General features: G+C 41.6%; 1 protein-coding gene across 2 annotated transcripts in view; it reads left to right on the plus strand.

Annotated features, from left to right (window-relative positions):
* The window catches only part of FRMPD4 (FERM and PDZ domain containing 4), a 735,397-nt gene that overhangs the window by 100,068 nt on the left and 617,623 nt on the right, over positions 1-17,706 (plus strand). For both annotated transcript variants that reach the window (XM_069757665.1, XM_069757666.1), the window contains exon 2: positions 2,762-2,890. In XM_069757665.1, coding sequence (XP_069613766.1) covers positions 2,762-2,890 — 129 coding nt within the window. The remainder of the gene's footprint in view (positions 1-2,761; positions 2,891-17,706) is intronic.

The raw sequence follows: 17,706 nt of genomic DNA on the forward strand, positions 1-17,706 counted from the left end.
TCATGATTCCATATTTTTTCCTTATGTTTGGTTAATAAAAGTAACTATTACTGACTACCACATTTTTTGTTCTTGATTTCTTTTAGTGTTTCTTAAAGCCAGAAAGTTGCCATTTGAAATGACTTTAGTTTTGTGCCATGTATGTGATCTGCTTTTTTTCTACAAAATTAAACAACTGAATGAACATCCTCCAAGGCTGGTGATTCCATAATTTTTGCCAAGGGTTGTATAAACACTCTCCGTTCAACACCAAATATTAGAATAAAACTTAACAAAACCTATAAGTAAAGTCACAGTTTTTGTGCTATATATATGAAGGTAAAACAGAAACTGTTGCATCACTACAATAGAACACAACTTATACATTTTTACACAGTCTATTATGATTTTAAATGGAGCCTACCATACACAAAATGCATATTAGCTAGCTGTGCAGTGCCATAGGGGACTTAGCACTTATAAAAATCACACTAGCACTGTACACTTTAGTGGTAGATTTCCTGAGAGGGCTCAGTGCACAGTTTTACATCCTCATGTCATGTGTCTAGGTTCGCACCCTAGAGCCTGTGTTTTGTGGTCGACTTCTCTGTCTGCCGAGCCACAGCAGATACAGTTTTTCTCCGGGTGTTTAGTTTCCTCTATCTTTCCTTCAGTCTTTTTAGTGTAACAAGTGTTTTCATTTACTCATTTGTCTACCCTATCAACTTTTGGGTTCTGCTTTACTGTATATACCTTATACTTGCTGGTATTTCCTGCAGATGATAGTCTCATTTGGATGTCCAGCCATGCTGCTGTATTTTAAGCCAGTCAGTTAAAGACCAGCTAGGGTTGATCTCTCTGCTGCTTATGTTCTTTACCCTGCACCTATTTTCTGTTTATTTTTAAGAAGTAGGCTGCATATGCTCTAGCAATTAATTATTTAGCATTTTGTGGTTTGTTTTACTCACTCTGGGTTCTCTTCTATTTCAGCACACTTTCCCTTCTGTACATAATTTGTACTCTGCTCTGTCCTCTGGTTCTTTAGGAGGAACTTGAAGCACTCGACGGCCTTTCAGGCGGCATAGATTCGAGTTGCCATTGTCTAGTCTGTGGTTAGGGCAGGGTCTCTAGTCTGTTCAGGAAGTGGAAGGGTCAGTTGCAATATTTAGTGTGTTACCTATTTTCCCTAGTGAGTTGTACACCTCAATTTGCATTTTGTGGACTTCCTTCGCTTATGATTGACAGTGCTGCCTTAACTCAGTCTGCATGTCTGCACTTGTGCACTAACACTGTCTGAGTTCAGCCACCCTCACACAGTGTCAGTGCAGGAGGTGTGCACACTGTGTGTGTGAGTTTGTGAGTTTGTTTACCTCCTATGTTCCTTTCTGTGGGCATTGCTCACTACACTGCTATACCCATAAGTGTAGCAAGAGGCTTCAGAGTGGAACTAGGTAGGTGAACTCACCAGCACACACTGCCTGAGCCTGGCCATGACCACAAAGAGTATGTGCTGGTATGCACACAGTTTCAGTGCAAACACACATAGACATGAGGGCTAAGTTCCTGCACTATTCGCTCTGACGAAGCAAGATATGTTTGACAGAAGCAGAAGTCCACCAACTGCAAATTACAGAGTTGTAACAGTGCACAGAGCCCTTGGCCATAAAATGTTTCCATGAAACCTCCTCTTTTGTATTTGAATTAAAATTATTTTTGAGACATTGTTGCACTACAATCTACATTGCTAGTATGATTTTTAAAGGTGCTAAGACTCTTATATCATTGTATAGCTAGTTTAATACACATTTTGTCTGTGACAAACTCTTTAATCGCTTAACGTCTCATGATGGATATATCTATCATGGAGCCAATCAGGGTGTGTGGACTGGGCTCAGCACCTAAGCCTGCTCTACATGTGGCTAATACTGCCAGTGTTACATAGCTAGTATCTGCCTCTAACAGCAATAGCCTGAGCTCTGATCTCAACTGTTAACCATGTAGACATTGGCATTTAAATGAAGGTGTTGCTGGTGCACATGTGCACTAGCTTCCCCCCTCAAAGTGATTGCAAGGAACTATTTTTTCCTGGCCGATGGTGGGAGTGTTGAAGTCACCTATGTCTGCCATCTTGGTACTTTGGTGAAGCTCAGGCCAGGATGACCTCCATAAAAGACTGTGATTTACACTGCTAAAGGGTAAACACATGAATTATCTTTTGTCATTTTATTATAAAAGAGTGCAAATTAAAAATAAGTACAAATCTTATAATAATATAAAAATAATGATTACTAGAACTGAATGTAAATTGACTTTTAACTGCATCATAAATATTGTTCTAATTATTGCACACAAGTCTCATTATCAATAAGGTCAAGTAGGCCATGCCATGTGTAATTCAATCTATAACAAATAGCAAATCATTGGCTTCAAATCAGCTCCAAAATTAAATTGTTCTCTACTGGACTATTAGGATTTGTTGTGTCAGTGCTTCTGCACCCAAGGGTATCCTTTATTACCCTGCTAGTTATCAATCTGGGTTTTGAAGGGTAGTAAGTCAAGAATAAAGAAATTTGGAGAATGTGGATCATATTTTACAGAAGTTGCACTGCTGATCTCTGGATAATGGCCATGTACTGTATGCAGAGTTTATAACAAAATGCTAACACACACTACGAGTAACTAGTATAACTTTCAATATGAAATATGAATGTTGAGCTGGGTTTTGTTGCTAGAAGTGTATGACTTGTAATAAGGTAAATAAAGTGAACTGCATATTTCACAGCTCAGGAGTTGTACAAGACGCTGCAATCACCAAAACGCAGAAATATCAGCGTGATCTCCATTCTCACTTCCCCGGCTGGCAACAGTGTGACGAAGAAAGCCTTGATCTCTCTACACTTCAAAGATCCAGGTACCAAGTTTTGTTCAACTATTGCTGGCAGCTTTTCTCATGATATTCAGTAAAACTTGTTCTGACTGGTTACATTTCTTCTAAGCTCTGGAATGTTGAGTTTGTGTTAGATTCTTATTGCTTTACATGCTTTTTTTTTGTACAATGAACAGTTCAAATCGGTTTGTTGACCAGTCAAGTATAATAAAAACGAATGAGCTGAAACAAACTTTCCGGAATACTGATGAATACATAATTCAGCAAGTTTTATCTTGAGCTAAGAACGTATTCTTTTACTTCTGTTTGATAAATACATCATGTGGTGTTGTTATAATAGTGTTATTTGCATAGAAATAATTGTCATCATCCTTAGAGCTCAGTCAGACGGCTGTATAAATCAGACCGAGATCGCAACGCAGTGCACAGACTGACCGGAGGCTCTGCTGACCCAAGTGAGACAGCAGCGCACAATTATATAAGGCTGTCTTGGTCGGGTCAAGAGAGTCGGCGGTCAGTCTGTGCTCTGTATCTTGGTCCAATTTATACAGCCATTTGATTGAGCCCTTAGGGTATGTGCAGATGTTAAGTATTTTCTGTAGACATTTCTGCATAAAAAATGTGTCTCTTGGAAGGAAAAACGGATAATAAAAAAGTTTTTATGCATTTGTTTAACATCTGTCTTCACCCAGAAGCCTGTTTTCACATTTCTGACCAGGCCAGTTTTTTCAATTTTGACCATTGTCACTTTATGAGGTAAAAACTCTGGAATGCTCCAATGGATCCTAGTGATATTTTATCTTGACATATTGTACTTCATATTAGTGGTAAAACATATTCGATACGACTTGCGTTTATTTGTGAAAATATTGGAAATTTGGCCAAAATTTTGAAAACTTTACAATTTTCATTTTTTTTTAAGCCTTTAAATCAGAGAGTTATGTCACACAACATGATTAATAAATAACATTTCCTGCATGTCTACTTTACATCAGCACAATTTTTGATACATAATTTTTTCTGTTAATAAGTTAGAGGGGTTAAAAGTTGATCCACAATTTCTAATTTTTCCAACAAAATTTACAAAATCAGGGCTTGGGAGGGAAGGAGTGCCATTTGACTTTTTAAATGAAAAATTGCCTGGAATCGTTAACAGATGCCACATTGCATTTGCAGAGCCCTTGATTTGCCTAAACAGTAGAAACCCCTCACAAGTAACTCCATTTTGGAAACTACAGCCCTCAAGGAACTGATCTAGATATGTGGTGGGCACCTTGAACCCACAGGTGCTTCACATAATTTTATACTGTTGAACAGTGAAAATTAAAAAATACATTTTTCACACAAAAATGTTGCTTTAGCCCCAAATTGTTCATTTTCACAAGGTAAACTGGAGAAAATGGACTATGCAATTTGTTGTGCATTTTGTCCTGAATACAAAGATACCTCAACTGTGGTGGAAAACTACTGTTTAGGCACATGGCAGGGCTCAGAAGGAAGGAGCGCCAACTAAATTCTGGAGTGTAATTTTTACTGGAAAAGACTGCAAATTCCTCTGACATGCCCAAACAGCAGAAACCCCCACAAGTGACCCCATTTTGGAAACTGCACATCTTGAGGAATTCATTAAGCTGTGTTTTAAGCATTTGTAACCCTCAAGCGATTCACAGAATTGCATAACATTGGTTGTCAATGAAAAATCAACATTTTTCACTAAAATGTTACTAAGACCTAAATTTATCAATTTTCCAAAATGATAATAGTAGAAAATTTACCAAAAAATATATTATTCAATTTATCCTGAGTGTGACAATACCTCATATGTAGTCAAAAACTACTTTTGTGGCACAGTGCGAAGCTCAGAAGGGAAGAAGCACCATATTGTAGTGCGCATTTTGCTGGAATGATTTGAGGGTGCCATGTCATATTAGCAGATCCTCTTAGGTGCGAGAATATTAGAACCCCCGATAAGGACCTAATTTTACAAACTAAACCTGCCAATTAATTCAACTAGGGATGCAGTGATCATATTGATACCACGGGTGTTTCATACAACCTTACACAATTGGGCAGTGAAGAAAAATAATTACATTTTTACCACAAAAATGTTGTTTTTGTCCTAGATTTTACATTGTCACATGGGAAATGGGTAAAAATGGCTCCAAAATTTATCACACAATTTCTGCTAAACGTGGCAATACTCCATATGTGACTGTATTGTACTGCTTAGCCACACAGTAAGAGACGGGTGTTAAAGAGAGTTATTTGACTCTTAGAGAACAAATTATCTTAGAATAGTTTACTGGCTCCATATACAGAGCCCCTAAGTGCAAGAAGAGAAGAATACCCTCAAGTGACCCCATTTTGGAAATTACATCCCTCTGAGAATTTATCTACAGGTTTTGATCCCATGGGTATTTTCAAGAAACAAGCAGCAGTGAATGTTGTTTAGTGAAAATTGAAAATCTGTCATTGTAGTGCCTGTGCATTTAGTCCCCAGTAAATTGCAGTGCCCGTATATAGCGCATAGCCCATGCTTCTGGAGACATACACCTGCCTGAAAACTAGAGGGGCTCTCCTTACTACAGAAATGCTAAACGTGCATACCAACTGTGGTTTAGGCACACTGTGTGGCTTAGAAGGGAGGGGAAATTTGGATTCGGGAGAGCAGAATTTTCTGGATTTCATTTGATGGGCGAGTAGCTATGGCGCTTTTCCATAGCCTTTGTGCTATCAGTACATGGAAGACATCAATGTTTCCTGGCCTGACCACTGACCTAATACTCTGCAATGCTTTTACATTGCAGGGCAATTGATTAGCGCCTTGCAGGTAGGAAGGAGGCATGTCAGCAGCTCCTGCTCTTTCTGCCTGGGGTTACAATGGAGACCATCTGCACAACTTGATCACAATCGCATTGTGCCGATGGAAGCAGAGATGGAGCTCCCTCTCTCTGAGATGCCCATCAATGTTGCTGTCACTATTGAAAGTGGCATCAGAAGGCTTAAACGCTCGTGATCAGCGCTGGCACCGATCTTGGGCATTTCTACGCGGTGTCAGCTCTCAAACAGAGCTGACACATGCATTTGATTGAGGTGGCACTCTGTGTGTGCCTTCATGATCATCACACAGTATCTGTATGTCAGTTTGCAGGAACACAGATCACACCGCGCCATACATTGGAAGCCTCCATTGACATTGACAGATGATGGACTTAAGTGGGATCTTGCTTTTTTATGCATTGAGTTGAAGCTTTTGTTGGGAGCATTTTGCATAACATTTTGGATCACATTTATCCTGTGCTCAATGCTGAGCACTTACATAGGGTTTTCCATCTAAATCTCTAAATGACGTGATTCAGATGAAACCCCGATGAGTCCATTCACTATCATGTGGCAGCAGAGTTACTCTGGACTTCGTATGGCCTCTGTTCAGCGGTGTCCTACTTTACAGAGGTGCATAAAACTGTGGTCTACCTCGCTTTTATGCATGCCTAAAAGACTGATTCCACAAGATCATTGGCTATACAGCATCCACAATGTCTCAATCTGCCACATTATGGGTAATCTTCTGCCAGGGGTTCAGTCTGAATCACACATTTCAGAAATTAACATGTGAATATTTTTCTGCCCAATGATGACAGAATTATTCTAGGAGTGATACCTTTATTGGCTAACCAGAAAATAATATGTTTGCAAGCTTTCAGAGCACAGTGGCTCCTTCTTCAGGCAAGATTACGACACCACAATACAATTTGTTATTGTACATCAGAAATGAACATAGAAACCTTTAAACCCCAGTGTAAGTGCTCAGCGCAGATCACAGGATAAATGTGAGCCGATCCTTACTGCAATCTTTAGGAGGCACAATGAAGAAATCAACAGCAGATGAAGAATTGGTTTTAATTATTTTTTATGTTTTTCTTCGCACATACATGTGGTTAGATGACTTTATTCTTTGGGTCGGTGCCATTTCAGCCATACTAGATTTATATTGTTTTTATGTTTGGCTGCTATTGCACAGTAAATGACACTTTTTTGTGTAAAACAAAGTTTTTGCATCTCCATATTTTGCGAGCTGTAATTCTTCAATATTTTTGCCAACAGAGTCATGTGAGGGCATGTTTTTGCACGACAAGTTGACGTTTTTATTGGTACCATTTTCAGTCACATAGCCTCCGTTGATTGCTTTCTTTTCTTATTTTTGGGAGGCAGAATGAACAAAAATCAGCAATTCAGGAATAGTTTTTTTTTGTTTTGTTTATGCCATTCACCGTGTGGTAAGAGACATCTTTATAATTACAGCGATATCACATTTATGTACTTTTTTCTGTTTTGGCACTTTTACATAATAACTACATTATTTTTTGGACCATAAGACGCAAATTTGGGAGGAAAGTGTTGGTGCGTCTTAATGTCATAATGTGGCATGTGGGGAGGGGGCAGCGACGGAGTGGGATCACAGGAGGCAGGAAAATATTGCCACTGTAGGAATCCAGCACTGGAGAAACCATGTGGTCCTGATACTTAAAGTGAAGTGAATATTCATTAGCCACTTTCCCACCTACCTTTCATAGCCAAGCAGTGAGCGGGGAGCAGCAAATGAATATTCCTTCACTTAAACAGCAGACCCATATGGTTACCCCAGTGCTGTAATCCTGCAGCAGCTGGGGAGATCTGTGTCCGTGGAGGAGGGGGCAAGAATAGAGTGCCACAGGAGAGAGGGAGGCCGTATACCTGACAGCGCTAATGCGATGCTGAATGCTCTGTGTAGGACCTGTGCTGAGGTCATGAAGACAGCGGGCTGGAGGATCACATGACCACACAAAGCCCTGCCTCTTCATGATGTCATCACAGGTCCTGCAGACACCTCACTACAAACAGTGCAGCTTCGTCTTACATGATGTGGGGTGAGGTTATAAGAGGGAGGGCACTGTGCGGTCATGGCTGGCTGCAGGACCTGTAATGAGCACAGCCTGTACAAGAAAGAATTAATTAAAAGGTTAGTAATTACAGCACGTACAAAAGCACTCTGCCACTTCTGTGGTGAACTATAACTCCCAGCATGCCATAGGATCTTCAGGACGTGCTGGGAGTTATAGTTCTCCCATGGGATCTTAAAGCAGCACACCAGTGTTATTTTTCAGTGCTGGAGTGATGCTTTAAATATGAGCCCTGTGACCCCATTCTTATACTCACCCTCCAGCGTCTTCATATAGTACTTTACAGAAACTACAATGGACCCGCAGCACCATCTTCTACCCATAGGTTCCAGCATAATGACATACTATTATATATAATAACACCACATATAATAGTAAGCAGGGGCTGGCTGGCAAATTTTGGCCTTGGGGGCAAGCACACAGCAGTGGCCCATGAGAAGCGGCCCATCCTTAAAGGGGTTGTCAGATCTTAAGCTACATGTCTACAGTCACTATGTGTGAATTCTCATATTGTGCGCACTGAGCGCTGTGAAGATTCACTGGTGCGAGTGCCGGGAACAGATGGTCTTGTGACCGCAAGCATGCGATATATATATTCCCAGCCACATTCCGACTAGAATGTTTATGGCCTTGTTCAATACAGTTGCATTAGGCCATGCAAGTCTAGTCAGCATGTGACCGTATGTATTCAAATCACAAACTTGCAGCCACACACCCGCCGAATAACCACAGCACTGCGAGCAATGTGAGAAGCACAAGTCTGCAGCCACATAGAATGACACAGAGTGAATGCACCAATGACTGACACACGCACAACCCCACTGTATAATGACACACACACGCACAGCCCCGCTGTATGACACGCACAGCCCCACTGTATAATGACACACACAGCCCCACTGTATAATGACACACACACACAGCCCCACTGTATATCCATTGTATAATGACAAACACACATAAGCACAGCCACACTGTATGACACACACAAACGCACAGCCTCACTGTATAATGACACGCACAGCCCCACTGTATAATGACACGCACAGCCCCACTGTATAATGACACACAGAGCCCCACTGTATAATGACACACACACATACGCACAGCCTCACTGTATAATGACACACATACACGCACAACCCCACTGTATAATGACACACACACGCACAGCCCCACTGTATAATGACAAACACAGCCCCTCTGTATGACACACACACAGCCCCACTGTATAATGACACACACACATATGCACAGCCTCACTGTATAATGACACACACCACTGCCTCACTGTATAATGACACACACACACGCACAGCCCCACTGTATAATGACACACACACGCACAGTCCCACTGTATAATGACACACACACACAGCCCCACTATATAATGACACACACACAGCCCCACTGTATAATGACACACACACAGCCCCACTAAATAATGACACACGCACAGCCCCACTGTATACTGACACACACAGCCCCACTGTATAATGACACATGCACAGCCCCACTGTATAATGACACACACAGCCCCACTGTATAATGACACACAGCCCCACTGCATAATGACACACAGCCCCACTGCATAATGACACACAGCCCCACTGTATAATGACACACACAGCCCCACTGTATAATGACACACACAGCCCCACTGTATAATGACTCACACAGCTCCACTGTATAATGACTCACACAGCCCCACTGTATAATGACTCACACAGCCCCACTGTATAATTACACACACACAGTTCACACACACTCAGCTCACACACACGCAGCTCACACACACACGCAGTTCAAACACATGCATCACACACATGCAGTTCACACACATGCAGCTCACACACACACGCAGCTCACACATGCAGCTCACACACACGCATGCCACACACGCAGCATCACACACACGCGCAGCTCACACACACATGCAGCTCACACACACGCATAAAACACACGCAGTTCACACACGCAGCTCACACACATTACACACATGCAGCTCACACACACGCAGCTTACACACACATGCAGCATCACACACGCAGCATCACATACACAAACATGCAGCATCACACACGCAGCATCACACACATGCGCAGCTCACACACACATGCAGCTCACACACACATGCAGCTCACACACACGCATCCACATATGCAGTTCACACACAAGCAGCTCACACATATTACACACATGCAGCTCACACACACACACAGCTCACACACACATGCAGCATCACACACGCAGCATCACACACATGCAGCATCACACACATGCAGCTCTCACACACGCATCACACACAAATCTCACATGTGCAGCATCACACACACACGCATCACACACCCGCAGCTCTCACACACACGCAGCTCTTACACACAAGCAGCTCTCACACACATGCAGCTCTCATGCACGCAGCATCACACACATGCATCACACACACATAGCATCACACACACAGATCTCATACACACGCAGCTCTCACACACCATCACACACACGCAGCATCACACACGCAGCATCACACACACATCTCTCACACACACGCATCACACACACGCAGCTCTCACACACAAATCTCACACGCACAGCATCACACACACATGCATCACACACACACAGCTCTCACACACACGCAGCTCTCACACACACAAATCTCACACACACGCAGCTCACATACACACGCAGCATAACACATGCAGCTCTCACACACGCAGCATCGCGCATCACACACACGCATCACACGCACAGCATCACGCACGCGCAGCATCACATACACACAGATCTCAAACACACGCAGCTCTCACACACCATCACACACAGGCAGCTCTCACACACAGGCAGCTCTCACACACACGCAGCATCACACACAAGCATCACACACGCATGCAGCTCTCACACACACAGCATCACACACACCAGATACCTCATACACACATCACACACTCTCCTCTGTGGTGAGGGGCGGCTGATGTCCATGTGCCGCTCTTCGGATTCTCCTGCTCACAGCTCTGCACTGTCCCGACACCTTCCCCGGTCTCTCCTTCTCTGCCAGGATAGTAGATAACAGCAGGAGGAGCCGGGGCTTCTCTCTCCCTGGGAGCTCCACGCGCGCACACAGGCCGGTATGCTGACCTTTCATCATGATTGTTGCTTGCTGTGCTGTCTCCCTCAGAGTGGCAGTGCTGCACAGGAGCCTGCTCATCACATACTGCTGCAGCCTGCATGTCGGGGTGGCTGGGGGGATGACGTGACCACGCACTATAGGTGCGCTATGTATTATAATCACTGCCAGTCCTCCAGCGGCCCTGTGCAGCTGCTTAGTCACCGGCCCAAGGGGATATGCATTCCTGCCACCCGGCCCAGTCTGCCCCTGATAGTAAGTTATTTATGTTATTAAATATTTTACCACATTTTTTGCTTCAAATATATTTTTCCCTATTTTCCACCTCTAAAACCTGGGTGCGTCTTACAGTCCGGTGCGTCTTATAGTCTGAAAAATACCGTACTATTTTATAGATATTTCAGAAATCTCATTGCCTTTGCTCGTACAGTAAAATACTGCATTTTGCATTGCAAAAATGCGTTGTGTGAACATATCTTTAACATCAAAATTTTACTAGTAACATACATACAGTTGAACCATAACTACATTCTATAGATAAACTAAATATCATTTTTTCATACATGACAAAACTGGAACATAAAATCATCAAATGTATTATATTTTCATCAATGCACCGTGTGTTGCAATAAATTATATATACTTTGCATTCATAGTTCACAAGGAATGTCAACCCGAGTATGAATAGTCCCTAAAGGCCCAATGCATGATAGGCTAGTTTGCATAACTAAATGATATGGTACATTAACATAAATCAATGTGGCAAACTGTTAAGATTATTAAGCTGTAGCAGCTACCACCCCTAGAAGGTAAGCTATATGTAATGGTAAACTGAAATTGAACATTTTGCTGCCTTCAAATTGTTGCGGAAAAAGAATGATAATTAACCAGCTAAAAAAAAAAAATCTACTGTGCCTATATTTGTGTTTTATTTAGAACACATCATCTCTCTGCAAAGTAAGGTGGAATATGGTTGTTTGATGATGTAGGTTTAGCTTTCATTTCTACTCTGTAGAACAGTTTGAACTACAACAGAGGTCAATCTACAGTTTGCTGATTAAGACAATGATATGCTCCTCTATTGACTGTAGCCGCCAATAAGGCCTTTTTGTGAGGAAGTCAATTGATGTTCTGTGCTGCAATGCAACACAAAAAAGCAGAGAAAAAACATCAAACTAGTTTCCATGGAAAATATTACTGTATTATAGAATTCAATGTAAATGTGTAGAGAGAGAAACCAAATTCATATGATGATAATTGCAAAGGGAATAATGATAGCATGTCTTTAGATAGTGCTATTTTCAATTTACTTTTTCATTTGTTGCCTATTTTAAGGCCACTTAGAAAATGAAATCAGCAAAAAGTTCTATATCACTTGTGGGACAGGGATTTCTGTGCCCAAAGACCCAATTATTGGGTAAAAAACAGATCATGTTATAAATGAAGGTGTTATTATCTTTTGAATGCTTGTTGCTTATTAGAGAATAAAATTCAAAGTTCAAGATTATTACCTGCCTAAAGATAAGTAGGATATAATATCAGAGGGAAAATTATGGATAATGGGCCTATATTTACATAGAACCTTTATAGCAAAAGACAACTAATGCTGCATTTACACTGAAAAATTATCATGAACGAGCTCTCGATGCACAATAATCTTACAGTGTAAACAACCTGCCAGTCAGCCAGTGAATGAGAAAAATGCTTGTTCATTTGGTGAAATGATCATTTATGCAGCACAAAAGATCATCGTTCTCGGCATCAAGTTGTACTGAGAAAACAGAACCTACACTGCCGAGGACAATGGCGGCCTATGCACACTTAACGCTCTATCATAGATCAGTCTGCCTATGTAAATAGACTATTAATCTGGTCACCGGTTGGTCCATATAAATTGACCCAAAGATTTGTACATGCATTCGACATTGCGTTGCATTTATTACTGTTTAAGTAAAATGTCAGATAGAAATTAATAGAATAGTTTATCCCATTGTTTTTAATGGAATCTTTCTTATCTCTCCAGTGACTCAGTTGGACAAGAGTAAAGGTACCGTCACATTAGGCGACGCTGCAGCGATATAGACAACGAGCCGATCGCTGCAGCGTCACTGTTTAGGTCGCTGTAGAGACGTCAAACACCGGCAACAGCAGAACGATGCAGGAACGATCCAGTGACGTACTTATCGTTCTCGCTGGTTGTTGCTCCATGAAAAAACATCGCAGGCATCGTTGCTTTTGCTGTCAAACATGACGAATCACGCCAACCTGATGACCAAATAAAGTTCCGGACTTTCAGCGACGACCAGCGATGTCACAGCAGGATCCTGATCGCTGCTGCGTGTCAAACACAACGAGATCGCTATCCAGGACGCTGCAACGTCACGGATCGTTGTCGTTCTTCTTGGAAAGTTGTTCAGTGTGAAGGTACCTTAAGAGCAGGCTCAGGGGCCAGTTCTGAGCCACCACATGAGAGAAAATGATGAAAAAGTTGGACGACAACTGATACATTTTTGTGTTAGTTTTGCCAACAGTTGTGATCCACTCAATAGCATCAGGCTCAAAAAACTGTGCCTGATATAACTGATAAATATGAACCCAGCCTAAGAGATCTATCCAGCTAGTACTTATATTCTTTCTTTTGTATTACTCTTTTTTTTTCTAATATTTTATTTTGAATCTTTTTACAAGGAACCTATCACCTGTTTCATGCTGCCTAACCTGCAAGCAGCATGAATCAGCGCTTGGTTACACTACTGCTGACAGGTATACTTTTTATGAAGCATTCTGGCATTTCAGAGAAAATGTAATGCAAAGATCTGGCAGGGTACGATAGCAGAAGAAGAGACTAGTCCAGCTCCATCCTTAGCCGGCTTCTCCAAATACTGCTGTGGGTCTTTGGCAAGTTCTCCCATAGACCTGTCAATCACTTAGCGCGGCGCTGAAAAAAGGTGTCACATTAGACTAGATCTTTTAAAGTATACTTTTTTGTTGGAAGGTACTGATTTTTTTTGTCAAATCTATGGTTAAAACAGGAAACAACTGTACAAAAAATGATGCAGGCCTTTGTTCTTGCTAAAGAACATATTTAGTTGAATACAGTTTTTTGCACAATATAAGTCAGTATATTATAGGCACCTTCATGACCTAACTGGTCCATGATAAGGGTACAAACTACTGTCTAAGGCCCGGGTCACACTTGCGAGTGCAATGCGAGAAACTCGCAGGAGTCTCTCTCATCAATACCTGGCACTGCCGCCAGCACTCGTGGCAGGGGCGTTCAGCTGCATAGAAATGCATGCAGCCGCACACTCCGGTCCCAAGTGCCGGCGGCAGTGCCAGGTATTGATGTGAGTTTCTCGCATTGCACTAGCAAGTGTGACCCTGGCCTAAGAAACAAAATATTTTGTAGTTATTGATAATCTTTCCCTATCTCTTGGTTTAAAAATATTTCTTACATCTCTCAGAAAAGGCTCCCTTGCACTTTTGTCAGTGTTTGTTTATTTTTAATCATGTCCCTCTTCTTTTTCCTTCTTTCATTGTAGAAACCTATCCACACTGGTGTCAGTTTTGTAAATAGAAATGATGAAGCTATTTAGTGGGGGTTGCTTTAAAACCCAATTAGCCTAATGGAGGTTTCATTCTTGTTCCATATCTCCTGGTAAATGTATATGTTGGTTAGACAAAACCGAACACTAGTGTGGGAACGGATAAATGTCATATTTGAAGAACATTCAAAGATTAACATTTAAAGATTCTGTTTAAGATCTGCATGATAATTAAGGGTGAAGTGCAATAGATTTCACCTGTGTAAATCTCAAAAAATAAACATGAACACTAGAAGGGTTGGACTATAGCTATTGTCACTAAGTGCAAGAGCATTTAGATTGCCAGTGACTGACATTACTACAAACATACAGTACATACAGTAATACATTTTAGTGTCCTCATCAGATTGTAGGGAACATTGCTGTCCACCAAAGAAGATATGGACACATTTACCCTTTATTTAATAAGCGGGGATGGTTATGTCAAACATGTAAAATTACTGCCATCATAATCATAAAAACAGCTTGTCGCCAGCATGTTGACACCTACTGAACTCAATCTTCACTACTGTCCATTATGACAAGTTTTGAACTCAGCAAAGCAACACCTCAAACAGAGAGAATCAAAGCCATGGTAATTCCTAGGTTTTGGGTGGTTTGCTAATTGCTTTAGATGGTGGTAATTGAGAACTGTGTATTTGTAAGAAGTCATGCATTAGGCTATGTGCACACGTTCAGGATTTCTTGCAGAAAATTCCTGAGAAAAACCTGACATTTTCTGCAAGAAATCTGCAAGAAATCTGCATCCGTTTTTTGCGCGTTTTTGATGCGTTTTTCTGGACATTTCCCAATGCATTTTATAGTGGGAAATCCGCTAAAAAACGCAAAATTAATGAACATTCTGCGTTTTTTACCGCGATGTGTTATTTTCGCGGAAAAAAACGCATCATGTGCACAAAACATGCAGAATTCATTCAAAATGATGGGATGCATATTATATGCTTTTTTTGCGGTTTTATAGCATTTTTATTGTGAAAAAAACACGAAAAAAAACCGCGAAAAATCAGCAACGTGTGCACACAGCCTTACAGTTAGAAAAGAACTGCTGAAAGTCATGTATGTATTATAATTTTTTTCAAATTGCCTCATCAGCGAAAAAGAGGTCTTTAACCCCTTTCTGACCTTGGATGGGATAGTACGTCCGAGGTCAGAAGCCCCGCTTTGATGCGGGCTCCGGCGGTGAGCCCGTATCAAAGCCGGGACATGTCAGCTGTTTTGAATAGCTGACATGTGCCCGTAATAGGCGCGGGCAGAATCGCGATCTGCCCGCGCCTATTAACTAGTTAAATGCCGCTGTCAAACGCAGACAGCGGCATTTAACCACCGCATCCGGCCAGGCGGCCGGAAATGACGCCATCGCCGACCCCCGTCACATGATCGGAGGTCGGCGATGCTTGTACATTGTAACCATAGAGGTCCTTGAGACCTCTATGGTTACTGATCGCCGGTAGCTGTGAGCGCCACCCTGTGGTCGGCGCTCACAGCACACCAGATTTTCTGCTACATAGCAGCGAACAGCAGATCGCTGCTATGTAGCAGAGCCGATCGTGCTGTGCCTCCTTCTAACCTCCCATGGAGGCTATTGAAGCATGGCAAAAGTTAAAAAAAAAAAAGTAAAAAAAAAATGTGAAAAAAATAAAAAATATATAAAAGTTTAAATCACCCCCCTTTCGCCCCAATCAAAATAAATCAATAAAAAAAATCAAATCTACACATATTTGGTATCGCCGCGCTCAGAATCGCCCGGTCTATCAATTAAAAAAGCATTAACCTGATCGCTAAACGGCGTAGCGAGAAAAAAATTTGAAACGCCAGAATTACATTTTTTTGGTCGCCGCGACATTGCATTAAAATGCAATAGCGGGCGATCTGAAGACCATATCTGCACCAAAATGCTATCATTAAAAACATCATCTTGGCATGCAAAAAATAAGCCCTCAAACGACCCCAGATCATGAAAAATGGAGACGCTGCGAGTATCGAAAATGGCGCAATTTTTTTTTTTTTAGCAAAGTTTGGAATTTTTTTTCACCACTTAGGTAAAAAATAACCTTGTCATGTTAGGTGTCTATGAACTCATACTGACCTGGAGAATCATAATGTCAGGTCAGTTTTAGCATTTAGTGAACCTGGCAAAAAAGCCAAATAAAAAACAAGTGTGGGACTGCACTTTTTTTTGCAATTTCATCGCACTTGGAATTTTTTTCCCGTTTTCTAGTACACGGCATGGTAAAACCAATGATGTCGTTCAAAAGTACAACTCGTCCCGCAAAAAATAAGCCCTCAAATGGCCAAATTGATGGAAAAATAAAAAAGTTATGGCTCTGGGAAGGAGGGGAGTGAAAAATGAACACGGAAAAACGAAAAATCCCAAGGTCATGAAGGGGTTAAGTCCTCTTTTTCTCTGAAGAGGCAATTTGCATATTACATTTCCCAGAGGAGCATTGCACGGCGAATAAGCCTCCTTACCTTGACTAGCCAGATCTGGTATGTCACTATCCATAAGGAGAAATGTTACCCCTTAGACCCCAGTCCAGAGCCTCTCACCTAGCCAAATTAGTTCTCATGCTTCGCACTGACGAGGGCCAACAGCCCGAAACACCGTGTTTGCGAATTGAGATACTGATTTGGCTTTTATTCTAAGTCATATTGCAAGACTCGTTAAAGGGTTGATTGTGACTTGTAGGATCGCTACTTCCAACAGGTGGCGCTATAGAGTTTAAGTCCTCTTTTTCTCTGAAGAGGCAATTTGCATATTAAATTTCCCAGGGGAGCATTGCACGGCGAATAAGCCTCCTTACCTTGACAAGCCAGAGCTGGTATGTCACTCTCTATAAGGATAAACCTTACCCTTTAGACCCTTGTATTATAATATGTGACTAACAGAAGTGCTTCTATAACTGTAAAGCAAGACTCTCCATTAGAGCTCACTCACACAAGCAATGATTCCATCTTCGGAAAAACTCAGATTGATTATGGCAATGACACTCGACTTAAACTCTGATCAGAGTATGAGCTGAGTATCATTTTACTGTGATCCGATTTTCTTGGCTGAGAGAATCGTATCACAGATGTGGTGAAGAGGGAGCATGTTATTTCTTCATTTCTGTGTCCGCGTAAATTGGACTGCATGACATCCGAGTGCAGTCTGATGTTTTTCACGCACCC

The sequence above is a fragment of the Ranitomeya imitator genome, chromosome 3 (genome assembly GCF_032444005.1).
Source record: "Ranitomeya imitator isolate aRanImi1 chromosome 3, aRanImi1.pri, whole genome shotgun sequence".
Classification (NCBI taxonomy): Eukaryota; Metazoa; Chordata; class Amphibia; order Anura; family Dendrobatidae; genus Ranitomeya; species Ranitomeya imitator.